Raw genomic sequence first — 27,404 nt, 5'->3', positions numbered from 1 at the left:
AACACGGCAGCGCGTAATGGGCCGTTTTTTTATAAGGTATGTACTCGGTCTCATCACTCCTGTTCAGCCCTGCCCGCACTGCGAAAGCTACTACCCAGGTAGTTGGCTGGAAATTTGAACTCGCCTTGCTACGAGCGACCAACGCAGGCAAATAAAATTCCTACTGCGCCAAATTTGTCGCGAATGCAAAATGCGTTGCGACGCAAGCCACACACTACCACAAATAGCCAATCCAATCCCTCAAGTAGGTGAGCATGGCGGATGTTCCGGCAGATGCCCCAGCGAGTGAGTATCCTTGCTAATGTTTTTTTTTTCCCCTTCGAGAAGAGAGGGTCCAATTTCATCGCTCGCATGCCATGACCGACGTATTACGCAGGTTGCCCCGGCACGCGAAGCGACTGTGCCGGCAAGGCAGCTTCTTGCGCGGGATGTCCCAATCAGAGGTTGTGCGCGTCAGGGGCAGCTAGGGGACCGGACCCAGGTGAGAATTTTCGTCTGGCGACAGCAGTAATAGTATAAATAATCGTAATAGTACAGTAATAGTAACATAAACTTAGGTTGGTTTGTCAACAATGTCAAGGCTCGAAGAACATGAAAGACTAAGGTGTTAGCCGTAGAACGGGAACACGGCTGGTCGGCCCTCAGTTTTTTTTTTTTTTTTCCTGCGGTGACGACAGGGGCTGCGCCAGCAGAGGTAGGGGGGGTGGGGGGGGGGGGTTGAAGCTTTCTTTTCCTTAGCTTTCGCTTTACCCCACCTCTCCAAAAGCAAGTATAGTCAAAACACAACGCATATGTTCCCAGCCTACCTGCCCCCCCCCCCCCCCCCCCCCCCCTGAAAGAACCCACTTTTCACGGGTGCTCCCCCCCCCCCCCCCTCGTTAAAAAAAAAAGATCCTGGCGCCACCCCCGGGTGACGAAGGCGCGAATATTGGACCCTGCTGGCGTATAGTTTCGAAACTGCCATAAGCTGTCCATAGATAACTACATTGGTCATAAAAGAGATGGGTCCGAAATGCTTTTCTGAGGCAAGAGATTTGAAACTAAACTCTTCCTATTTTTTCGTCGTGTCATGCGGGTTTTACCCCTTCAACAGAGTGTAAGCTAATGCCATTGGAAGTGGATGGCACTATTAAAAAAAAATAAAGGTACAAGTTTTTACCGAGACAGATTGGCCCACTACCTTGCTTATACAAGATCTGCAAACCTCTTGTCCTCTTTCCGAAATTCTTTCATGACCCAGCCCCATATGATCTCAAATTCAGATGGACTCGCTCCCAAATACATGTTTACCAACACCAACCCTATGCATTTTTTCAACATGACCCCATCCAATTCTGTATAAACAAGGAATGGTATTGTCACGGTTATTGGCCATAAGCACAACAGAGGATGAAGAAGCCAGCAACGTCGTCTTCTTCGAAAAACGCCAGAGACTGCCACTCGTGAGGCTGGCTTCTTCCTCCTCTGTTGTGCTTACGACTAACAACTGTGACAGTGTGATTATTTATGCATAAAATCAAACACTTACATTTACGAGCATTTTATGGAGGCAGAAGGTTGGTAGCTTATGTGCTTAGATTTAGGTGCACATAAAAAACTCCAGGTGGATGAAATTTCTGGAGCCCTCCACTAGGGCCTCTCTTAAAGCATATCATGGTAATGGGATGCTAAGCCCCAATAATTATTTATAATGCTACATTCAGGAAATGATCTGCAAGAATGTCTGACTGACAAGACTGGATTTTCATACAATAGATATTTCTTAAATAAGCCATTAGTAGTGCATGAATTCCTGTGTTGACAAACATTGTCACCCTGTGGCTGGCACAGCATAGCCTTAGTGATTTTTGTGCGACTAAAATTACCTGTACAAGCTTTTTGCACTACGTGCACGTTTTGCTCTCGACTCTCTGCTGAAAGTGTGGGGGTACATGCCAGTTGGTTAAAAGTGGTGTGCAGTAAAATAGAGCGGTGGGCAGCACTTCCACTGTCACCCACCATGAAGAGAATCCGGACTGGCATTCTGTGAGTGTGTATATGTATATTGCAGTAGTTGAAGAAATCGCCTTCGGCCGAGGGGCTCAAGGTTTAAATTAGAGCATCGCTAAGGCGTTTTAAGGCCAAACCTCATAGCTGTGAAAATGCTCGCGACAGCGACGTAGATTGCCTTCGCACGAACAGTCGCTTGCACAGGCAAACCTCATTTACGCAATGGCTTCGGTGAGCGAACTTCATTGTTGCCGGCATGAGGCCGTCTACTCGTACCAAAAATTACACGTAGTTGGCAATCTGCAATGTAAAAGTAGCATGTGTTGTTCTATAATGGAACAGCAGGGGTTTATTATTGTCTTGCAGCATTTCTTTTATATGATTGTGCATAAACCTTATGTTATTTCTTCGTTATGCACATGTGACTCGGACGGAGATGAGCACGTTACGCACATGTGACTCGTACGGAGATGAGCACGAGAGGAGGTGGCGGTTTCGCGGCACATGGAGAAAACCGGCGGTGCGTCAGTCATGTACATCCTGTTTTGGCACTTTCAGCACAGCGCCTCCGGACGATGGGCGACGGTTTCGAAATCCGGAGAATCGAGCGATCGCACCAAAAGTATCACGTCGTGTAAACGCCCTGTTTAGTCGATTATAGCATCGCTCATTGTCACGTGCATTTTCCTGTTTATGGGGTTTGGCCATTAGTTGTGTTTCGTGCGCTTATTTTTTTACGGTGATCTGTCTTGCACGACAGCGGAATAGATAAACCGACACGCGGCTTTCTTGTCCAAAAAGATGCTTACACATTTAAAATAGTTGCTTTCTTCTTTCTGGTCTTTCACGATGGAGGTGAAACGGCAGAGGTCCGCTTACTGTGCCATGTCAGTACTCGTTAAAGGACACCAGGTGGCCGAAATTTCTGAAGCCCTCTACTATGGTGTCGCTCATATAAGGCTTTTGGGTCATAAAGCCCTAGATATTCTTGTTATTTTCTGGTTTTTCAGATATTGCTGTGATAGCCCAACGACTATTGGCAGTAAAACACATAGTTCTTGTGCTATCTGGCAAAGGAGGCGTTGGGAAGAGCAGCATTACTTCCCTTCTGGCCAGTGGACTGGCTCTCTCTGACAAGGAGCCCAATGTAAGGATAGACCACAGTTACCTTACCCTTGGCGATATGTGTGTACATTTTTTATTGATTGTAAACCAATAACAAAGGCCCATTTGTTCATGCAATGTAATGTCTGTTCAGAACCTGGAATTCACCTCTTTATCGTACAGTGGTAGTTGCTGAGTGTTGTCAGAAAGATTATGAGGCGCTTGGCCCCAGCTATCATACTGGGAGATGCAATATTTTTTGCGTGCAATAACAAGCTTTTCAGAATTGTAGTGCAAGGTGGGGAAGCTTCAGTGGTCTCTTATTATTGTTAACTTTTTTAGTTTCAGTGTACTTTTTGCAGAAAAAAAAAAGATGATAGGAGTGTGATGTTTGTTAAAGGTTGAAAAGGAAACAAAACCTCACAGAAAAGTGGGGTAGAATAACAGTAAACATTGCTTTTGTTGTGTTCTAATGGAAAAAATCGCTTCAGGTGGATAGTTTTTTCTGCACCGTAATGGCCCAAACAAGCTCAGGTACAATGTCTAAGGCTAACACTAGAGCGTTCGAATGACAGTGCTATGCACATTGCTTTGCAACGCTTTCAGCAACAACCATTATGTGGCACCTTAGTGCCATTGGCCGCATGGTGCTTTGTCCACCCTAACTTTGCTCATCTCTGCGCTCTGAAACTTGCGTCATTAAGGTAACATATCGGCACTTTGGCTCACGACAAAAATTGAACCAGGTAAGGGAGATTGGTTTGTGAAAAAGTGCCGAACCAAACGATACCCAAGACGTTTCTTGTGTGCTCTAAAGTGAACGAAAGGCAGTATTTCAACCTGAAACCTGAATAGTTGTGCTGTTTTATCATGCAAGCAGAACGCTTTTGGAAACCAATCACAAACTTGGACAACTTGAAAAATAAAAAGCAGGCATGTTGTTGGGCTAGTGGTTAATTGATTTTGAACACACTGTTAATCTGCACGTCATGTGTGAGCGTTCCATGTTTTTAATGTGTTGTCTTTTTCATGCAGTTTTAATTAGGTGAAAAATAGGCTGGTTGTGTTCGGTTTTATTTCTTTGCTAGTTTTTTATGATGCACCTGTAGTTGCTTAATGTGAGGGCCTCTTTAAAGACCCCCAACACCACTACCAAAATCAAAGGTTGCGGATTAAAGATGCAAAAAGGGAGCCCCATGAGCAGAATGTGTGCCTTTTACAGGAAACATCACGCTTGGGCATTCCGAACCTTAGTGTCAGATTATGCATGCACTCTGTTGTGAAGTAAACCAAGCTGACTCATTTGCCTTTCTGGTTTTCTTATCCCGGTTTGCTTAGCTCGTTCTGTGATGTCACTTTCCTGCACTTTAAGGTTGCAGTCTTGGATGTGGACATCTGCGGTCCGTCGCAGCCAAAGATATTGGGCCTTGAAGGTGAACAGGTTAGTGTCTCTGTATTCCAGTGCAGACATTGCTTACAGCGAGGTTTTTAAACATAGAGAGAGTAACTTGATAGTTTTGCATCAGGAATGTCTTTATTGCAGTACAAACATGCACAGACAAAAATGTGCTGTGTGTGTCTAAGATTCATACGTCATGTTCACGTTAGAACTACAATATTAGGCCACTAATGTCCACAAGCGACCTTGCATACTCGAAGCTGAGCATCTTTACACAGTTTCTACGTTTGTGTGCGTGGATGGCTGATAGCATCCCCTGTTTCTAAAACTCCCTTTCATCCTGTGGTATTGCTATTCAGCCAAAACATTGGCGTAATTCAGCTTTACACTGTTTCTGTACATTGCTCTCCCTTTGTGGAGAGTGATAGGCATTGCATGCATAGAGCAATTTTAATATGCCTCCTAAGTGGTAAGGGCTGTACCTCTGTTGCCTTAAGATGGCCTTCCTTGTTCACCTTAGGTACACCAAAGTGCTTCTGGATGGTCTCCCGTGGTAAGTTTCAAAGCTATATTGTGCATGTGCTTTATCGTGCATGTGACATTGAATGTTGCCGAGCAGCTTATTATTGGTTGCCCGTCTGTTGCACATGCTCAATGTATTATATTGCAGTAGCGTTTCTCAGTTTTACTTCAGTGGCATGTACGGAATGTGTTCTGACATGTTACTTTTTTATTTTACTTATTTTGTTATTTTAATATGAAGTCCTTCTGTAGTGTCTTCACTGAAGTTGTTGAAACACGTACAATGCATATGCATGACGGCGATGTAACACAAACTCCTGTGTTCTCAAGGCGTACCTTTAGGCTAGTTGGTTCATACTAGCAGTAAAAAAACAGTGTCATGTGTACGTGCTGTTACTGCTCGTCTGGTCCCTTGTTTTCGCTCGTGCGGTTTCACTGTAATTATTGTCTCGGAATATTCTGACAGCATGAATAAAATAAAATAAATTGATATTTCTACCATGGGCCTTTGTGCTCTGATCACCTGTTTATGGCTTGGCAATTCCGCTTAGCATTCAGCAGTGTCACGACTACTGATCACAGTGAAGTGTGAATTTTGTATCTTTTGAAAAGGCATATCATGGCAGTGTTTGGTTAACCACTTTGTGATGCCCTTAAAAATTTTATGGTACATAAATAAATTGGTCATTTATGAAGCATCACTCCACCTCGTAAGCGGGTGGGATACAGACAAGACACTTAACAGGCTTTATCGCATCATCACGTTACTGGTGCGCATGGTCTTTTTTTTTTGTCTGTGGGCATAATGTTGCCCAGAGTTCTCGTGTCTGTAGTCAAGTGCAACTTTAGAAGTCTGTGGAATTTTCTCTTCAGAGGCACAAGTTTGCACCAATAGGCGTGCACGCCAAATTTACAGCTCGAGCCGAGAAGCTGGTCATCCCGTCTTCGGATAACATAGCAGTGTGCATGGGTGGGACTATTTCTTCACGTGCGGAGGCGATTGGCCTCCACGTTTCAGTCATCTGGGTGGGGCCTCTTCGGTCTCCTTAAATTCCTTCAGACTGCATAAAGCTTTGAAGGATGAAAGAAAAATTTTCCGTAGAGCTTCTCACTTTGCTCAAGAAAAAGGCTGACCAAATTTTACACTGTATGAAGTGACATGACATGCAAGCTTGGTATTGCACATTAACTCCTTGAGCTTAAAATATTTCTGAAGAAAAAAATTTCGCAGATGGTCAACCTATTTTATTGCAGTCTTTGAATGTAGGAAATGTCTAATGTCAGGAATTTATTTTTAAAAAAGTTTAGGAGTAATATTTCGGTGTCTGTACTAATCAGAACTGCATAATGTTTAATTGTATTTCACAGCGTGGCATTCCTTGGAACACCTGTTTGTGTGCAGCGTTTTATCGCAGCCTGCACACATAAAATGCGTGCCTGTTGTTCTCATGCATTGGCACACACTCAAGGCATCTTCTCTGCAGCCGGCTGCCTTGAGCGTCTGTAATTAAGAAGAATGAGAATACTTTGCGAGTGTCGGTGATGAACAAGCTAAGATCAGTGAAAGTGAAAATGGAAGTCAACTTCCACCATCCCTGCAAAGAAGTGCAAATGAAGTTAAAAGTCAAGTTCCACGCGCCTCCGCTGCGACCGCATGCTGAAACTGAAACCACGAGAGGGTGTTGACCATTGGTGTTGCCACCAACTGTGCAATGTGCTGGCACTTGAAGCCAGTCGTGTTTGTCTCCGCAAGAAGGTAGCCCAGTCATTTTTAGGGCTTTTTGTAAGCCCTAGAGGGTGGCAGCACCTGCCAGTGGGCATTCATCATCAATACGACAGGAAATTGTAAGTCGACGTATCCGTATGGTAAAGACACTGCGGTACAGAAAACTATCGTCTTACATTTATGGCAAAAGCACTCGAAGGGTTAACGAAGTACCAGTTTGGGCCAGTTTGAGAAAACAGTAGTGGCGGGGCGTGAAAATGCAAGTGAAGCGGTGCTCGTGTTTTTTTTTTTCTCTTGATATGTTGTATAAAGTGATTTCCCTTAGCCCTGACAGTGTGACTTGACAGTGTGACAGTGTGACAGTGTGGTGAATAGTTCTTCTTGGATTTTGTGTATTTCTCTGCACCTTCTTGGAGAAGTGGCCGATCCAGAATGCACTGGTGATGACGCCCTGTTTGAGCCACACGGTGTCATCTATCACTAGAGGCATAAAAGTAGGGAAATTATGAGAGATGTCGAAGGGCACAGTACTGGAAGTGATGTATTTTGTTTTACGTTTTACAGCAGTGCTTGACGTGTAGTGTTCTGCTTTTGCACCATCCTCTTCCAGTGACGCTTCCCAGAAAGTTTGTATGCTTACAGGGGTTCTTTATTGATTTTTAACTTCTAGTACACTGAGGATAACCTGTCGCTCATATCCGTTGGCTTCCTCACCGCTCCTGAAGATGCTGTCATCTGGAGAGGACCCCGCAAAAATGGTACACCACTAGTGCTATTTTATGGCAATGCTTCACGCTTGTGTTCTTGTAACTGAGCAGGTGGTGCATGTCAGCAGCCAACTCCGGCGATGTTCTGGCCATGTCAAAGTAATGGTGTTTGTATGTTCCTGAGATACCTTTGTCACGAGCCCAATAGCTGAAATGCTCAGGAAATTCGAAAACAATTTTTAATAAGCAAAACGGCACAATATCGAAACCCAACCAGGCGCCCTGTCTGCGTATGGCGTACTATTTGGTAAGAACTGGAGGCTGTATACTGGTCCCTCCGGCACAGAGTATGAAAACTGTTAAAGCCAGACCAGCGAAGCGCCGGCCAAACACCACAGAGGAAGGAAGAAAGCCTTCCCGTGCTATAACCGTGCCAAACACCGCCACCGTCGCTTTGTGGAAAGCACAGTAAACGCTGCAGCTGCCAAAGTAGCGATGCCATCGGCTCCGTCACTTTCGTTGACATGCCAAACATGACGTCACACAGACAGTGTTGCCAATAATTCTAGCGAGCAAGGTGAGCTTTTCAAGGCAATCTTTAAAATTCAATTGCAAACAATCGGCGTATCTTTCAAACCTGTATTTCGGCATAAATGACGGATATGTGCACAGGAAATGTAGCCAGCGAATTTCATTGGGATCCATTGACATCGTAAAATTGCCGGAGTTGGCCATTAATGGAGTACCGACAATTTCGCATTTTTTTCTTTTCTGTTGCATTAAGTGCTGGAACACTCATTTGCTTGTGTGTGCGAGATGGCTATATATTCGTATACAATTTTACCGCTATCAGTAGCAATTTCGGTTTAAGAGAGGGCTGATTGAGGCAGGACACTGTGGAGCTTTTCTGTAAGCACAGCTGGCCGTGTGAGCACTCTAAAGAGGCAAACTATCCCCCCAAAAAAAGATAAATAAATAAAAATAGCCCTTCAGATAAAGGGGAGGGGGTGAGGATATAACAAGAGATGAAGTAAGTGCTGAACAGAGGCCATGTTAAGTCTTTGATGTCACCATACCCACCAGTAGTCTAGTGGTCATGGTGCTCGACTGCTGACCTGAAGGTGGCGGGGTCGAATCCCGGCCGAGGCAGCCGCATCTTGAATTGAGGTGAAAATGCTTCACGCCTGGGTACTCCGATTTCAGTACACGGAAATCTCGGACCAGGCGGCCAAAATTACCGTAGCCCTCTACTAAGGCATTCCCTCAAGTTCATAATATTAATAAATCTTTGGCAAACAGTGTAATTTAATATAACATTGCTTTCCTTGAGCAGAACCTACTTAATGTACATCAGGGGTGTAGCCAGAATTTCTTTTTTATGTTTTTATTTACAATCATACTTTCTGTATGTTTGTGATTGCAGTTGTGTACTTGTGTGTGTGTGTGTGTGTGTGTGTACACACACACACGCACGCACCACATTGTGTAAAATTGTGTAAAACAGGAAAAACGAGCCCTTAAGTATACACTTGTTTCCCTTATATATATATATATATATATATATATATATATATATATATATATATATATATATATATATATATATATATATATATATATATATATATATATATATATATATATGCTCTCCGAACACCAAACTTCTAGTAGCTACGCACCCTTGATATACATGGGTACAAAAGCACAACAGTTAGCTAGCCAACTAGTTTAATGGCTGGTATAAAAATACACCAGTGATTATAATGACGCTTGTACAAAAATTAAGTCTTTTTGGTTAATGCTCTGAATATGCTGCACTGAAAAAGGAACCACGCATACTTCATGGCCAAAGGTGTCTTCTTTATGGATGAATACACCAGGCCAGTAATATTGTAGACACAAACGAATGTTGAAATGTGTGCAGTGAATATGCCACGAGACTGTAGGGGATTCGTATATACAGTGGAATTCCGATTATACGACTTTCAGGGGACCACACAAAACCGTCCTATAATCCTGGGGGTCATATAATCGAAAAATCAAGGTTATAGGCAGTGACACTTATAAGCCTCGCCCAAAAGCGGGTACAGACCGTCCGAATAAGCCCACGGCACGACCTTGTGCCTCTGCACGAAGGTATATTCAATTATTCTTCCAGCATTACTTAGTTGGAGGAGGTGCGAGTGAATCTTGATTCTTGACAAAAGATCAAATTCAACGAACATCTTTCTGCTGATAAACAGTCTGAAAATTGCTTGTGCGAGAAAAGGAAACTGAAACAGCGTTGGCAACAGCCTCCTGTCAGAAGAGTTCGACACAGTTTCATCACCATCACATAATGGCGATGGACTGCAAGCTTCGTAGAACGCCTTTGTTTGCAACTATGCTGTGTGCCTTATGATTTGTTGACTCTTGAAGTGCAACTAGTGATGTCCTGCTGTTGTTGTGAACGTTAACGTCAAGTTAAAGTGGTAGTGACGCAGCCTAAATTCCCACAAAGTAATCTAGCATGGTGAAAACAACTGCATCGCGCCCTTGTATACGCACAAGCCTATGACTGTGAGTGCGACAAAGGTCAGAGATCGGCTGTATGTCGACCAGGGAAAATCTCCACGGGCAGAAAACGTGCAATATCAGCTTTTCGGCCTGCTGAAGCTACTCTGTGTGGGTAGAGCTTGACTAGGTAACGACCCCAGATACGCACACGCACGATTGAGGCCATTATAGAAGTGCAGGACCTTCCAAAAGAATAAATTTTTCGTTCTAAGAAGACATCCTGTTTCACTCTACTTCTCTGATCGTCAACCTAGGGGAATGCAAGTTCATATTTTGCACTCGTGAATATTTGGTCAACATTTGATTTGAATAAATGTGTTTTTTTTTTCTTTCGGACGAAATCTGAAAGTCCCTGTAAGATGCGGAGTCTGCATAAAGCTGCATCGTATAACCAAGGTTTGTAATACATTATTTGTATGGAGATTTATTTTGCCGGTACCAAACCAATTCGTCATAAAGTGGAGGTCGTCGCGAAACCTAGGGACGTATAACTGAAGTTACACTGTATGTTCACCCTCAATAATTTGCCCTCTTCCAACGATTGCTACACTTGAAGGGCTGATAAAAAGTGGTTGACTAGACTGTGTGGGATCTCGAAATGGCGAGCAAGAACCACGCCATGCTCTTGAAATGAACGCACACAGCAGACAAACCAAACAATAACATACACACATTTATTTACCTAATTTCAGAACGATAATATCAATACATCACTCGTTATCAAACGCTAGGACATCTGTACACAACATTACCATACACTCCATGACAAACACAATAATACAACAAATGCAATAACACGACAAATGCACAATAACATGACAAACACAATAACACGACAAACACAATAACACACCCAAGGCGACGTCGCCAACGATTGACTTACCACCAGGGCCCCCGATGCGCGGGCCGCTGTACCACGCGCCATGGACCTATGCTAGAGACAACCGTTCGCGGCAACCGCCACGCGCCAAAGAGACTCGCTCAACTCTCGCCCGCCACCAAGGCCTGCCTCCGCCAGGGGTCACCGCCGGCGCTACCGCTGCAGCAACCATGACGACAGTGGTGCTCAATGCGAATACAACGCCATCTATCACCCGGTGGTTGTCACCCCGAAATGCGGCCCGACGGCAAGACACACGCGCCACGCGACGCAAACAACCTTACAGGGGGTGTCAGCACCCCCACAGCTGATAGCGTAAGAGTCTTGGTGATTTACATCAAATATTTACCATCGTAATTGTTCAACCAACACTTAAAAATGCCACCAAAAATAAAGAGCTGCTATATTATGACAAAGCAAAAAAAATTCTCGTGGCAGCCGGTCTTAGGTGCAAACCAGTGAATGACTCACTGCCTAAAAAACCAGCTGGACCGGTCCGAAACGGGGCTGGTATCAACCATATCACTACTTGCAGCATTGCACGTGCATAATCATACCTGTCAACTGTCCCTAATTGTCCGGGAGACTCCGAAACTTTGACCTAATCTCCCAAATGTGCGAATAGTATCTGGAATCTCCCACAAAAGGGCTTTTTTTTTTCTTCGCAGGCTTTTTTTTTATTCTCGTGTGTACATCAGCCTTTTCTGCTACGACATTCGCAGCGCTGCGGAAGAGCATTCGCCACTACACTTCAAGTTCATAGTAGCCATACTGTAGAGTACCGCTAAGTATATACTGCGCATCTGGGTGAAGGCCGGCGGCTGCATGACCTGCTTGCCACCGTACCAAAGAAAGGCGAGGGAAAAGGTACCTTAACTTGTACGTCTGTTTGTCTTGCCCCCCTCTCCCATTTTGTACGCCACTTGCCTAAGCATCAGTTGTGTTTGTTACGTGATTGTGAGGGTTGCATGTTTTCCGGAGTTCATTTGGCAGCTCGATGATAGTGGTGTCAAAAGCAAAGAACTAATACTTGCAATTGTTTTTGGATTCATACACTGCCGAATTTCCGAGCTTTGTGACTTCGCAGAAAGGTGGCACGTACGAATTTTGTACCATGTGTGCCTGTAATGTAGGCGTTTCGAACATAGGCAAGGCTGAGATAAAGGGGCACATCGCTTCGAAGAATCATCAGAACTACAATCATGCGGCAGAAAAGGGGGAGGGGGCAACATTTGGACTTTCTTTCAAAAGAGCTGCAGAGAGAGTGCGATCTGCACAGAATGTCTTTGTATTCACGGGATTTCTTGCAAAACGCATCTTACCGCCTAGCATATAATCAAGCAGGACCGTTGTTTCGGAAAAGTGCGAGGACTTGAAGGGGTGCGGGTGCGGATGTCGAACAACTGCCATCGTTTGGGAAATGGCTGCCGATGCCGAAAATGCAGATGCCGATGGACGTTTCATAGCCACCAAATTTCTGCTGTTTGAGGAGACCTCAACACAAACTGTGCTAGTGTGGCAAGATTGCATTTTTTATTATCCTGAACAACCACACTGTGACAGCGACAGAATGCAAAAGAACCTAACCTACAGCTGTGGTGGTAGGCTCTTAATTTCACAGTAGTGGGCTGAGAATTGTCCACCTCTGGCTTAAGGTGGATTGAGACTTCCCTTGTTTAAAAGGTTCAATTTGGGGATTTTTTAATCGCCTGGTAGAGAATTCCTTTATCTTTCAGAAAACGTATAAGATTTGAGCACTTGCAGTTTCAAAAATAATTTTTGGGCCTTTTTGCTTGAAGCATTGACAGAAAATGTGCATGCACACCCCGACCTCTGCTTTTTTCTCAAAATGTCAATCTTGGAGTTTGTCTACTTTTTTTTTTCGGGAAATATCAGGCATGAGCGAATAAAATTCACACATGTGTGAATTACTGGGATTCACTTAACTGGGACTACAATCAGTAGCTTAGATACATTTGTATTTCTAGTAAAAAAAAGCATTAGTTCACGAGTGGGAATTTTCACATATTCACAAACATAAAAAAGAGGAAGCATAACAAATAAAGTTTTAATGGTAAATTCACTGTTATACAGTAGACTCAGTAAACGGAACCTGAAGGGACCGGGAAAATATGTTCCATTTAACAGGAGTTCCGTTTACTGAGAGGTGAACATGGGGGCAGAATACAAGCTCGTAACCAAATATTGCAGAGGCAATAGTTCCGTTTGAGCAGTAGTTCTTTTCAAGAGATTTTCGTTTACTGAGAGTTTACTGTAGTTCCACTTCTCTAAAGCATTAGTAGCTACCTTTGCACATAGCGATGCACAGCAGATAGCAGCTCTTTACAAAAAAAGTACATATGTAGAAAAAATTTTAAAAGGACAAGAAAGAAAAAAAAAAAAACACTCAACACAATTTGAAACTATTGTTGAGCTCCTGTGCAACCAGTGTGTACTTTAAAATATCTTGCAAATATTATAGCCAAAGGTTTCATTGCTACTGCTCCACAACCAAATTTTGAAGATCACTTTTAAAGCATCAGCCCACCTGGCTGTGTGCATGACTGTTGTGGGGTCTTGATGTGGGGAGCGCCAACACGCTCTTGAAGTGAACGGACACAGCAGATGCGGTCGGACCAAACCAAGCCAACTCACATTTATTTAATTACATTTAGAAACGATGATATCGTCAGCCATATTACTGTAACATCAATCGTTATCAACACGCCAAGACATCCTTGCATAATATTAAACAACGCTTAACAACATGACAACAAGGCGGTGTCGCTAATGCTCGACTCACAGCAAGGGCCCTCGGCAGATGGCTCGCAGTGCCATGCACTAAGGTCCCACTGTGCGAGACAACCGTTCGTGCCAAGCGCCTAAGAGACTCGCTCAAACTCTCGTGCCACCACCAAGGCTTGCCGCCAGGGTCGCCGCTGGCGCTAACGTTTTGTAACCATGATCATGATGCCGGCAATAAACTCTCACAAGCGCAATGCCCCCTACCGCACGATAGTTGTGAACCCCAAATGCGGCCTATGCGCGAGATTTGTGTGCCATGAGGCACAAACAACTTTACAGGGGGTGTTAGCACCCCCCACACTGTTTCCAAAAGAGTGTGTGTATGATCCTTGAGTAAAACATTAATTTCTCGTGCCATAGTTTTGATAGTGAGTAGGAGTTCTGGTGATTTCAGGACTACAGCCTTGCGTGTGAACGCTAACAATTCAAGATTGTGGCCCCGCTGTGGTGGTCTAGTGGCTAAGGTACTCGGCTGCTGACTCGCAAGTCGCGGGATGGAATTCCATCTGCGGCGGCTGCCTTCGTGACGAAGGCAAGAAAGCTGTGGGACCATGTGCTGTTGTTTGGGTGCACTTTAAAGAACCCTAGGTGGTCGAAATTTCTGGAGCCCTCCCCTACGGCGTCTCTCTTAACAGTGTAGTGGTGGTTTTGGGTCGTTAAACCCTTTATATAAATCAATTCAGGATTGCGGTCTTAAGTTCGCACTTTCCCCGGCAACACAGATAATGCAGTTTTTCTGATTTGGCAGTTTGCTCGGTGGGAGAGTCTCTGAAATGTAAAAACCAACCTCGAACTTGGGAATGCAAAACTTTGTGACTGTCATGTCATTTGGTGCACGTGATTTCAACTTATCTATTGGTCAAGACAACGTTTATGCTTATGTCGTAGCTTTGCTAATCGGAAGCTGATTCGGTTATACAGTGCACGATATCATACAATCTCTACTTAAAAAAAGTATAAGTGTAGTAGATATGGTGTTGGTTCTCTTGCTGGTGTTTGCAGTGCCTTGGAGGCCTTTCTAGTGAGACTTTTACATAAAAGTACAGATCTCCGCAATTCTCCTAATGCCTACGCTGCGTTGTTGTTACGTGTCACATTTATGTTTTGCATTAAGCTAGATTCATCTGACTCTGCGCCATTTCAGGAATGATAAAACAGTTCCTTCGAGACGTAGACTGGGGCGACGTGGACTACTTGCTGGTAGACACGCCACCGGGAACGTCCGACGAGCACCTCAGCCTGGCACAATACCTCAAGGACTGCAACCTCGATGGTGTCGTACTGGTCACAACACCTCAGGCAAGCGCTTCAAGAACGTTTTTAAGAAAATTTCGTTCATTTCTGCCACCGCTGTGGGTGTACAGTAGTCGCTCCATAGTATTTTAAAGGCTTTAAAGTAAAAAAAAAATTATTTCACCTGTATTAGGTAATTATCCCTGTGCAATATTAGAAATGCCACTCTCGCCATAGAAAGACATTCGGTCTGACAGAGAAGGCACTGGATCATACGTTTTGTGGGAACTCTGACTTGGGAGATTTCGCAACGTCTCACTCTGACAACAAAGATTTGGACGCTATCCACTGGTGCTCCTGTAAATGCACGTTTCATAAAACATTGTCACAAAAGGTCGATCTTTATTTGAGGAAGTGAACCTGACCCCGCCGCGGTGGTCTAGTGGCTAAGGTACTCGGCTGCTGACCCGCAGGTCGTGGGTTCAAATCCCGGCTGCGGCGGCTACATTTCCGATGGAGGCGGAAATGTTGTAGGCCCGTGTGCTCAGATTTGGGTGCACGTTAAAGAACCCCAGATGGTCGAAATTTCCGAAGCCCTCCACTACGGCGTCTCTCATAATCATATGGTGGTTTTGGGACGTTAAACCCCACAAATCAATCAATCGAAGTGAACCTGTAGTTCACAAGAACACTCACCCGTCTGACGTCAATGCTTATCTAATAGTTCCCGCTCCATTTCTACTTCTGCACAGCGGTGAAGTGCCGACTGTTACATGCACTGGTACATGCACTGGTACATGCACTAAAACCTCATTTTGAGAAAGCTGCATCTTACACGAAAGTAAGACTGTTATACCCGAATCATTATAAAGGCATATTCCTAACACTACATCTACTGCAACACTCTTCTTCATCCAACATTTCTTTATATCCAGGTTCGCTATATTGAGGGACGAGTGTGCATAGATGGTTATATTGCTCTTGAGCGCCAACTCATGTCAGGCACTGCAGCCATACATTCAGCACAGAGCGATGTGCGCGTGGTCAACTGTATCCACAATGTCATCTGGGTCAACCATCTTCTGCCATGACAGCTGATTCATTGACCACATTCATGGTGCGGTGCCAACATCTAGTTGCGAGCTTTTCATACACATGCATTATTAACCAAGTTGGAGCATCTTCTCTACATATTATTTCCACTTATCTTACACTATCTTACATAAGTAGATTATCGATGGATCCTGGGGCTATCTTGTCCATTCTCTGAGGAGATTCAATTTAAATGCATAGCTATATATGTATTTTTTGTGCTGATTTCAGAAGTGCAGCAATTTTTTCTTAGAATAAAATAGTGGTTGAGATAATTAAACGTTTTGTACTAATGTTTGGTGGGACTATAGGGAACAACAAACTGTGCAGAAGGTTATTCTAAATGCATCGGCGAAAAGAAAAATGAATTAGGATTGAAATGCTGTAAGCAGTGTTTGAATGTAACATCAATTAGCCCACTGAAATTTGGCATTTATAGTACTTTGACTAATAATCAAGAAGAAGGGCAGCCGTCCAGGCTTTACGTATTTAGCTTTATAAAGCCGAGAAACGTTACAGCTGTAACTGTTTTAGACATGTACGAATTACTCCACTAAACGAGCAGGGCGAGTAGAAGCCTGTTTGTGAAAGTGCAAAATAGTAGATAAAGCTCATTTTGAGCCACATGTAACAGAAGATACTGAAATATTTTCTTAGATGATTGGTAGCCACCAAGGACTCAACATGTATGCTTCCTGTTACAGCATGCGTCATACAGAAGCAGCGTGTCGTTAAAAGACCGCAGTTTTTGTACCCAAGTAACCACGGATATCCGGTAGGCATACAAAGAGATGTACATTTCGGATATTGCAGACATCCATAAAATGTCCACGAATATACACTGTACGTCCGATAGATGTACAGTGTACAGTACATATGATGTACGTCCGATGGACGTACATCATATGTACAAAGGTAACCAATTTGTATGTTCGCTCGACATCAGTTTAGGATAGCCAACATGGATATTGACAGTCCCTTCAAAGGATGTATATATATATACAAAAAGTTTGTGTGTATATGGCTTGTGCATATTCAAGAAAACTTTTCATGTGAACAACGTACCCATGCAGCCTACTCGGAGCCTGTCTTTTTTTCTGCGGGAGCTTTTCTGCTACAAATAATATAAAAAAATTGGGCTCAAGTGAGCTTTCAAGAACAGTTGAACTTTTATTATCAAGATATATCAAGGCTAAGAAGCACATAACTCGCAGTCCGCAGCCGTGATGGTAAAAGTGTGTACGTAGTCTTACAAGGTTTCAGTGTTCAGTGCCCTTCCGCCTTCAAGTGCGATGACTTCTTAGGCAGCAGCAGTTGCTTCTTTATGGGTTTATTAAACTAAATTATTAGCAACAAACCGAACTTGCGCGTGTTTATGGCAATGATATTCCAGTAACCGTAATACGTAGATACAGACAAGCACAGGAGAAAAACTAATGGGTGTAGCGTACGCTTCTAAAGAAGGTGTACAGGCACTGACCACGTGCTCGTCTTAAAATCGGTTAATAGCAAGGAATATGCCAGCAAATGAAGAGCTGGAAACATGCCACGTATTAACAGGGCTTATACAAATAATGGACAAAAGTTAACGTGTGATAAGAACAGATAAATGTCCAACATGAGACATAAAGAACAGATAGGTAACACGAAGCCTTATCCTGGCCGTGCTAGTGAGCGGGGTTGCTGCTGCTTGCCGCGGTAATCTCTGCCGAAAACAGTTGTGGGTTTGTGCTGCGTTTTGGTGTTTTTTGTAGAAAAGTCATTCTTTGCAACCTAACATATTGCTGCGAATGTCCACACGGGTGCACTTGAAAAATAAATATCTGCCTTCTGCCACTCGGGGACCGACCGGCTCAGCGTACATACCTGCGACGTGACATGAACTCCCTTCTTTTTCGTGCGCCCCACTGGCCAAGCAGGTTTTAGGACAATAGGCACAATGGCGTGCGTTTTCTCCCAACACATCCAGAGAGGCGCAGCTAGCATGACGTGTACGTTCAAGGAATCTGAGCAACTGTGGTGCACCGCTTGTTGAGAAGCATCGAGGCTGGCGCGTGAAAGTTTGCCTACATGACGACTGCCATGACGCGCTCGATCTGCATTTTTGTCAGTTCACATGCGGTAATAATAACACTAAATACATTTTTCCTTATCACGTACAGTAAACATATTGAATCAACCAGATTGTGTTGCTTCGGGAAGCAAAATTATTTGGCATCCTGGTATGAAATGTGCGTGCAGAAATTTGATTTAATATTATAGTAGCCTTTTTAATGAAATTTTACAAGATTGTCACCAGAGATTTTGCAGATCTATATATATATTTACTACATGTACGGTCGGACATTCAGTTCGGAAGTCCAGAAAACAGCCACACGAGATGTGGATTAACACAGTACGTCCATTGGCTATCCGTGTTGGATATCCATACGGCTGGACATTTGTATTCAGAACGGACAGCCAGCAAATATTCGTGGTTACTTGGGAACATAGCTTGTCTTGGTGGTGTTTAGGTTGCTGTTGGGGCTGAAATATCAATCCAAGATGTAAGAAACTTGGTCGACAACTGTGGCAATGGCTGTTTGTTACATAGATATATTCAAAAAACTTATTTTTTTTCATGAATTTCTATCTCCGAGACCAGTGTCTTTAAAAGCCAACTCTGGTGATTTTTTGATGTCAATGGATCTCAATGAAATACACTGGGTACGGTCATCTGCACATTTGCATTGTCACGCCAAATTGCCGGCTTTAGAGTTTTGCAGATTATTTTTCATATGCATTTTATAGCTTGTTTCAAAACACACACCTCACGTGCCAGAATTAATGGCAACATTGTGTGCCTGATGTTGATTTTGTCTGAAGCGGAAGTGACGTAACTGATTTGTCACTGCAGCCAGCGTCTGCTTGCCTGCTACGGATTGTGTGGGTTTGGCCGACACTTCCTTAGCTGAACATTCGATTTCCTTTGTCGTGTTGTTGGGCGCGCGATGGGTGTGCAAGTGGTGTTGCCTTGTGGGCCGCAGACGATTCGCCATATATTCACTATAACAGCGTAAGCATATTAGCCGATTGCCGCTGGCGCGAACTTGAACGGCCAGGACAAGTAGTGCCATCTGGTGGCATTGTGTGCTACCAGGCACGTTCTGGCAAAGTATTACGTCATACGTAGAAGCATTAGGTATTGCTGTTTTTAGATAATTAAAAATTATTTTCGATTTTTTTTTTTTTTTAGCATTTCAGCTATCAGGCGCGCGACAAGAGTGTCTCGGGAACATAAAAGCACCAATGCCCTCCCATGGTAACAAAGATCGGTGGAGTAGGCCTTTAAAAGAAAGTAGGCCAGTGGACATAGTCTTGTGTGTGCAGCTTTATGACTGATGGGCACTGATGCTCTGGCAACAAGGTTGTTGAATAGAACAGATTTTAAGGGATACTGACATGAGAGCTCTTAGTTGTAGCTTTTTATTTCGTGAAATGAAGACGGAGCCCTCGAGAACCCAGAAAATGGACTGGTATGCGTAAGCACACCTTGATAAAGTAATTACAGAACGTTTTATGGGCTAGTTTCTGCATCTACTACTGTACGCTGATGTCAAAACACCGTACGGGCGTCTTGTCATTAGCCCTCGCATGATGTCGTGACGCTTCTATCACCACTGCGCTCAGTGGCTCCGTTGATGACAATCAAGCGGTCGTTTCGAATGTTGTGGTACCCGACGTCGTTGTAGGTAGCCACCAAACCAGCTCGCGAAATCCCCAGAATCAACACGTGTAGCCTGAGGTCACGATAGTCTGGATGTCAAAAGGTGCACAATGTGAATATACGGTTTTAAATGCCAAAATGCACTGCCTTACTGGGCTCCACGCTTGCTCAAAGCCGTCTCCATATGCAGCCGAAACAGCTTTATAAGAGACACTGATGCAAGAGACGAATGGGTATAAGAGGCACCGACGTGCCTACAGTAAAATATGGTTTGATAAGATGCATATGTGGTACTACTGTGCCTATAAGAGACATGTCATGTAAAAGACAAGAATTTCTCTCTGGTGCATGTCTCTTCTAAAGGGGTTCAACTCTACAGGATATTTGCATAGCAGAGTAAGCTCAGCTTCGAAAATTGATGTCAGTACCCCATTAAAGGTCCTCTCCACTGGGCCCCATAACCAATTCTATTTAGACGCTGGCATTTGTTGTGTGTTCGAAAAAGAACATTATGCCACCGGAATTTTTTCAGTCAATTCATGACGAGATGAGAAAACCAGTATGAAGCGACGCAAAACCATGATGAGAGGAGGCGAGCTCGAAGCCCTTGCCGCTCGCCTCGCGTAGCCCTTCGCCAGCCAAATCTCTTCTCTATGTTCTCCGGCATCCGAGCAAATGGTCACGTGCGCATGTGTTACAAGCTGCCACTCTAGCGTCGCCAGCGCGAAGTCGGCGACGGGAATGACAGCAGGTTGGTTCGTTCCGTACGCAAGCAGAGACAGTGAAGAGATCAGAGACGTGAGAAAACAAAACAAACTTTACTCTAGTGATATTGCAGCACACGGGATCTAATACAACACTTCAATACAGCTAACAAATTACATCAACACTTGATACAAATACATATAAAAACAATAAATCAGCTTTCGCGAGAGAACTATTACAAACTACACAAACTAACACAACAGAACTACAAAGGAGAAAGTTCGAAGATATAAACAGGTGAAGGCATACGTGTGATGACCGGCAGCGTTGCGTCCCCGACGATCGGATGCGAGAAGTCGAAGAGAGTTCTGGCACGACTGCGATGTCGGCGGTGTTGCAACGCTGGTGGCTCCGGGAGGCTAGTGCTTGCAGGTGACTTCGAGCAGGTTGAGCTAACTCGAGGCGAAGTCCCGATGTCTACGTTGCAGACGTTAGTATCGCGTCACAACTAGACGAACGGCTAAGTTTAGGTGGCCAGCCGATACAGAGCCACACTAAAAACTTCTAGAAGAGATGCTTGTTGATCTGTTTCTACACCATGTTGGTCAGCGACTAGTCTGCCTAGCAGGGCAAAATCCTGCGCTTAAATCCCCCTCGTGTCTCCTCGCTCTCTTCCTTGGGGACAAGAGACTTCTACCTGGGTCCAATCATGTGCGTTTAATTGATGGAAACTCCGCCCCAAAAATATTTTGACCCCACCCCTTTTTAATTGGGAGAGGGCCCTCAACTAGCGAGAGTGACAACCTGTCAGGTTGTTGTCATACGGCTTGGCCACCAGAGCGTTTCCCACGCTTTTCCCCGTGGGAACGGTCAACCGTTTGGCTCTCAGCCGGTGCGTCTCGTAGTCTAATCTTTGTTCGGGGTATACTGCGGCCTTCTACGACCTTGCAGACGCCGCCGCAGTTACAAAAGGATCAAACGTCGGCGGCGACGTTCTAAGAAGAGCACCCCATTCTGCACTTCTCGGCTCCCTTTCATGCGGTCGCCGTTCTCACGGTCAGTGGGGGAGTACGGCGCCTGTTAATTGCCGTGACGCGGTGTCGCCAAAAATGGCCGTCCGTGACAGCATGACATTTTCGAGCAAGCCCAACGCCCAGCATGCGAGCGGTATTGTATTGTTGACCGGCGTTATTTTGTGGTCTACTGCCTGTTTCTGCGGGATGGGCGCCGTGGTGCGTGCTTGTTTGAAATTAGATCCGGTGCAATAGATGAGCTTATTGAGTTCTCAAGCACGCAAGACCATTAATATTGTTTCCACGGCTGGCGTTTCCTCGATGTGCTAATCGTGGGGACACGGAACGCATGCGAAATGCAGGCACATTAGTCTTGTATCTCGTTGCAATTTATGGAAAAAAATGAAAAAGACGTGCGCATTCCTTTTTTGTGTCTGATTATTTATCTCAAGTTTTATTCATCTATTCAAGGAACAAATTAAACAAACTACGTACCTCATGGGAAATTATTTTTGCGGTATCACGTGCTACTGTTGGCCACGTCGAAGCACAGTCGTCTACATAGAGGACCGAGGTAACAGCACTGCTGTCTACATGGGGCAATTTCTACGTGCACATCATGCCCTCATACTCTCGGCACTCACCGGGGAAAGGAAGGGCAAGCATTGTTCCTCTTAAAATTTCACTCTGTTGCAAATTTGGGCTGCCATGATTGTGAACGCTCCATACATGGGGGCATTCCGCTTGTCAGTTCAAAACTGTCAAACCTGGTGAGGAGCCCTTTAAAAACTTGTTGCAATTTATCAAGTAGTTACGTTCATGATGTCAGTAGTGTCTCAGCGAAATGATGAGTGGCTCCGTGGTCCTTTAGGAGGTGTCTCTGCAAGACGTCCGCAAGCAGGTGGGCTTCTGTCGCAAGATGGGTCTGAGAATATTGGGTGTTCTCGAAAACATGCGTGGCTTCGTCTGCCCAAAATGTCAGGTAAGCTTTTCAAACAATTACTGAAGTGCTCCCCCAGCAGATGTTACTTACGAGGAAGGGGAAACCTAGCGGACGATGGGGAGCTGCTTGCAGATTAGTCGACGCTCTTTATAGGCACCTGTGCTAAGGCACTTTTCCCTGCCTCCTAGCAATACCTCTCTATTGAATAGCTGGCATAAATTTCTGGCGATTATTACTGCTGAGCGGTTGTTTGGGGCTCACATGGTTGCCCCTCACCACCATGTGTGTTCAAACGAAGAAGTACTTGCAGTTTTTGATTAAATGTCAACTACTTTAACAGCTGAAAAAGACTGAACACCCCAGCGACGCTCACAGTGTTGATTACACAAGTTAGTGTTGATGCGACTGCGATGAGATGGTGCTGTTGGAACGGACACGAAAATCGTCGCCTGTCTGCTGTGGCTACTAGTGTTAAAAGAGTTGAACTAGATTTTTCTATAACTTTTGTAGGTACGCAGCGAAATCTTTCCTCCGACCACCGGAGGTGCGGCTGCTCTGTGCGAAGAACTGGACTTGCCGTTCCTTGGATCGCTGCCCCTCGACCCACAACTTGGTAAGGGGCGATGACCTTTTGTGGTGTCAGCCATGTGGTGTAGCAGGTCATGACAGTTTACTGAAACAAGGATAATTTCATACTGTGGCTGTGCTGAAAATAGCATTGTCGTCTGCTGATTTCCTTTGCCTGCCTATGTTTTAAAAAGGCACCACAGAGAAAAGTGGGTTGACTCGTATTGGCAAATTATTCTTTCATAATTTCAAGGCCGCCATACTTACTCTTGGTAAGCGAGAAAATGCGCCAAAAGAAAACGCAGGTGTTGACGCCACCTCTACATTTCCGTACTGATCGTCGTGACGTCATAGACTTTGATGGCGTAAACTAAAGTGATTGTTGTTGTGAATTAGTAAAAATGAAGTACACTGCCCTCTTAGTTGCCAAATACTTTCCATTCCAACTTTTAAAAACCTTTGTTAAGCCAGTTTTGTCAAAATATGAAAAATGAAACCTATAGAAGCTTCACTATTATGAAACCTCAGAAACGGGCAGTCAGCGATTCCTGTTCGTAAAGTTTGCACTGCTCTATCTATCATAAATGACACCAGTGTTTGAGGTAAGCACATGGGTTTTTGCCGGCACGAGTGGAATTTTGTTACGGGCAATCACAAGCTCAATCTGTGACATGCACTCTACTTTTCGCTTAACTTGTAATGTACACGTATCACGAAGGAGTACGGCGAGTAGCGTGGGTCCGGTCTTAGCTAGCCGCAGGGCACGCGTTAAGCGTCGCTGTGGCAAGAAAGCGGTATTGCTTTCAACAGGTCGCAACAGTTTATTGCCTGCGGCAACCAAAAACGCTGTACAGAGCCCGTTTCACCAGGGGTGCCGGGAAAGCAAATAGGCTTATCCACGTCACGGGCAAGAAGTACTACTCAGGGTGCCGCGAGCACGTCTCCGTAGACAAGAGTGATTCGCGGTGACACCGGGCAACAGAGCCTGGTCGCTCGGGCGAGGTCACAACTCTGGTTGCGTTGGCTTCGAGAGGGACGAGTCGGCATAGTACGACCACGCGCAAAGACATTGCATCGCTCTTGGGCCTAGCGTTCGAAAGGGGAAACAAAGGTGAACGTTCGCCGTGAGCGCAAGGCGCCATTAGAGAAGTCTGATGAGTTCCAAACAATAGGAGCCGACGGACGGGAAAGAAATGCGTGCTCACCCTAGGTTGTCCTGGACCCCGACGCGATGGTCTAGTGGCTAAGGTACTCGGCTGCAAACCCGCAGGTCCCGCTCCCCCAGAGCGATAGACCGCAGAGGAGGGGAGAGTCATGCCAGGACATGAGAATGGCAGCAATAAGCGCCAAAGCCAGCATCAAATCCCACACACCTCATCGACTTCTTCCTCGTTATGGCTGCTGAGAAACGCGTCGTCTGCAGCGAGCTTCGTCAGGTTTGTTTTCCTCGTTGGATGTGTCGACGCAGTGCCGGCGAAGCTTTAAGGGAGGGCCATCCGCTTGCGTGGTGAGGTGATGGTATCCTCTCCTGTGCGGACTCGGAGCTGTGTGCAGGTTTCCAAATTGTTTTTCAGTGATCTTTGATCAACTATTGCTATTATATTGGTTGTTTCTGTTAATTAAATTATATTAGACCTTGTTCATGTGTTTTAACCCAGTTTTGAGCATTAACACCTGGTGTAGTGAGTGCTTTACTGCGATCACGCCAAACGAATTGCATGGATGGACGACAGTTAGGGCCCCTAAAGTGCTCTGCACTTAAAAAAAACAATACGTATTTTAGCTTGTGACATCAAGTGTGGAGATTTGGGTGCATAATTTAAAAGTGAAACATATGTTGTTTTTCTCTTCTATTAATTGACCTGTGATGGTGAAATCACAATCATAGCCTTCAGAACATAATTTATCAGTCTAAACCTGTTTGCTGTTTGGTTGAGTGTTCCTTTAATAAGGGAAAAGCTATTTGTTTTCCCCACTTTATGTAGTTTTTTGTCCGTGCATACAGCTTTACAGTTGCCTGCGCCAAGTATTCTCTCCCGATGTTGGTGCCGGAATCTGTGATGGTGTTTTCAACGCGATAGCGTTAAAGAGCTCGTTTCGCAGAAATTCCAGTGCCGGCGAAGTTGGTCGTGAGCGAAAAATCATCATCATGTGCGCGACCGAAAAATCGAAAACAATGCAAATAAAGTAAATCATAAAGAGAAATTCTGGGCCAGAGTGGCGACGAATGGGGATAGAACCCGGGTCGTTAGCATGGCGAGTAGATGTTTCACCCCATGTGCCTGCTTGCGGATATCCAGTGAAAACAACTTCCTCTGCTTGAAATAGCAGTGAAAGTAACTGTCATACTTAACAAATGCACGCCTCACGTATACATGCCTCACACTACAAAATGAACCTATTGCAGTAATAATGCATAATGCAAGCGTGCATTGCCATCAATGACGATTACTTCGCCTATCCCCTTGAGGCCGCGTAGTTGGTGAACAGCACGTTCGAAAATGCTTCGTGCACTAAGTGTTTGAAGTACGCACCACGAAACAGGATGTCGCTATCGTGTTCCACCTCCGAAAGGCGAAACTTTGGGGTCCTCTGATTTTTCAATTTTTTTTTTATTTCCTTTCTGCAGCTAAGGCGTGCGACGAAGGGAAGTTGTTCCTGCGGGAGCATCCCGATTCTCCTGCAGCAGTTGCATGTAGGGATGTAGTGCAAAGTAAGGAAGTTGACCTTTTTCTATCTTCCCAAGTCTGTATTACAATGAGTCTCGTAGGTGTTTTTTTTCTTGCGTTTGATTACATTGCTAGGCCACCTTGATGCCACGCACTTGTGTTCAACAGTATGGGTTTAGTCAGCAGTGTACACGAAAGTTGATACTAGGAATATTGCAGAGTTTAACTGATCATGTGGCTTTTGCACAAGATCCTTCGTAACGTATATTAGCCATAATTACAAAACTGATGAAAATATTTGCTTCACTTGCTGGTATGCATGGCTGTCTGCAGGTTATAGATGTCAAAACTCGCTTGAAACAATGACTTGCCTAGAAACTGGCTGCAAAGCGCTAATACATCCTGCGCAGTCACTTCATCTTCTGTATAGCATGTACCACATCTTCAAATGAGCAGGAGTAAAGCAGGTATTAGCCAAATCTAAAGGGACTGACAGCTGGTCAAAACACGTACTAAGTAGATCCTGGTAGAAATTGGAAGACTGCAAAATATAGTGACAGGTTCCAGCATCTTGAATACTTGGTGAGTAGGATTTATATCGTTAAATCGCGCCTAAAAGTAACCAAAAACCGGTGTGTGGTGCAGCCTAGAGAGCCTTGAAGCTGGATTATGGAGTGTACCACTTCGATGTGCGTAGTCGCATAGTCTGATGTTCTCATGCATGCGAAGTGCATGCATGCACTGTGAGAACACATGTTGTTTGCAGCACGTGTTGTCACGTGTATATTCAGATTCACCGCAGATTGAAAAATTGTGATTTTGTAAATCTTTCACATGTTACTATTTCATTAGACACTGTAACCTTTAAGCTGCCCGTTGCTCTAAAGAAAGTACGTACCATAAACGTTACTAGTCGTCGGCCCCTTTCAAATGATGTTTGAGTGAGTTATAACATCGGGCCTTGGTGGAATCCACTGTGTTTTCACACACGGTCAGTACACTTTCCTTGCATAGTGAAAGTCTTGGTTTTGCAGCATTCAGAATAATCCAATCAGCTGAAACAGCAATTCACAATGAAATGCACGAGATGTGCTCCAGTGGTGTTTGTACACTCAAACCTCGATTTAATGAAAGCAATATGTAGTGTCATTATAAACCTTCATAAGAAATGGTCGGATATGACAAACTTATTTTCGTGTAAACTGCAACTTTGTTATGATGAGGTTTGAGTGTACCACATTCTTGTCTCTCTATGGTGCATCACATTTGGCTGATGTGATTCCTACAGGCAGCAAGACTTTTAAAGTGTCAGAACCTAACACTTTTTCTTGGCTTGGAGTTGAGGGGGATCTTTGAAAACATCTCATTGCACACATTGCATGTCTTGTCCTAAGTTGCACAGCCTTTTTTCTGTGTGTGATTTCTTTACAGAGCTCTCGACCGTCCTGACTTGACTGAGCCGAAGGTGAAAACCGAATTTTATTGTGATTTAGATTGTTCATGGCTGTCGTAAGTTTAGAAAGATCATTTTTAACGTCTGATGCATTTGAAGCAAACAGCCAGTGTTTGTAATATGCAAGTAAGATTTATAATACATCATGATGTAATGCATACATTTTCTTTTTTTCAGACCAGTGTTCCACTGTACAGTTCGAATTGATTGTAGTTTAATATGATAGAATGCTTTAATTTTCATCTTGAAGATTTATTTCCTCAATTTCAGAGTAGAATTTTTTTAATGCAGATTTGTAAACTGCTTTAAAAACGACAGTTTATTATACCAATGAA

The 27,404-nt window shown here is 44.3% G+C and overlaps 1 protein-coding gene across 2 annotated transcripts; it reads left to right on the top strand.

Moving 5' to 3' along the window:
- Positions 1–141: 141 nt before the first annotated feature.
- On the top strand, positions 142–27,404 carry Nubp1 (NUBP iron-sulfur cluster assembly factor 1). Of its 2 annotated transcripts, XM_037431419.2 has the most exons (12): positions 142–285; positions 377–481; positions 3,000–3,136; positions 4,466–4,534; positions 5,013–5,045; positions 7,411–7,498; positions 14,833–14,987; positions 22,309–22,419; positions 22,891–22,993; positions 25,577–25,660; positions 27,048–27,081; positions 27,247–27,404. In XM_037431419.2, exons 1-11 carry the CDS (start codon positions 255–257, stop codon positions 27,068–27,070), a joined length of 939 nt encoding a protein of 312 aa, XP_037287316.2. In that variant the 5' UTR covers positions 142–254; the 3' UTR covers positions 27,071–27,081; positions 27,247–27,404. The 2 variants fall into 2 exon arrangements, with proteins under 2 accessions (XP_037287316.2, XP_037287315.2); XM_037431418.2 differs by lacking the exon at positions 27,247–27,404 and having other exon boundaries at positions 27,048–27,229.

This window comes from Rhipicephalus microplus, chromosome 7 (genome assembly GCF_043290135.1).
Source record: "Rhipicephalus microplus isolate Deutch F79 chromosome 7, USDA_Rmic, whole genome shotgun sequence".
Classification (NCBI taxonomy): Eukaryota; Metazoa; Arthropoda; class Arachnida; order Ixodida; family Ixodidae; genus Rhipicephalus; species Rhipicephalus microplus.
The sequence above is the reverse complement of the archived record's forward strand: the minus strand, read 5'-3'. Positions and strand labels throughout refer to the sequence as shown.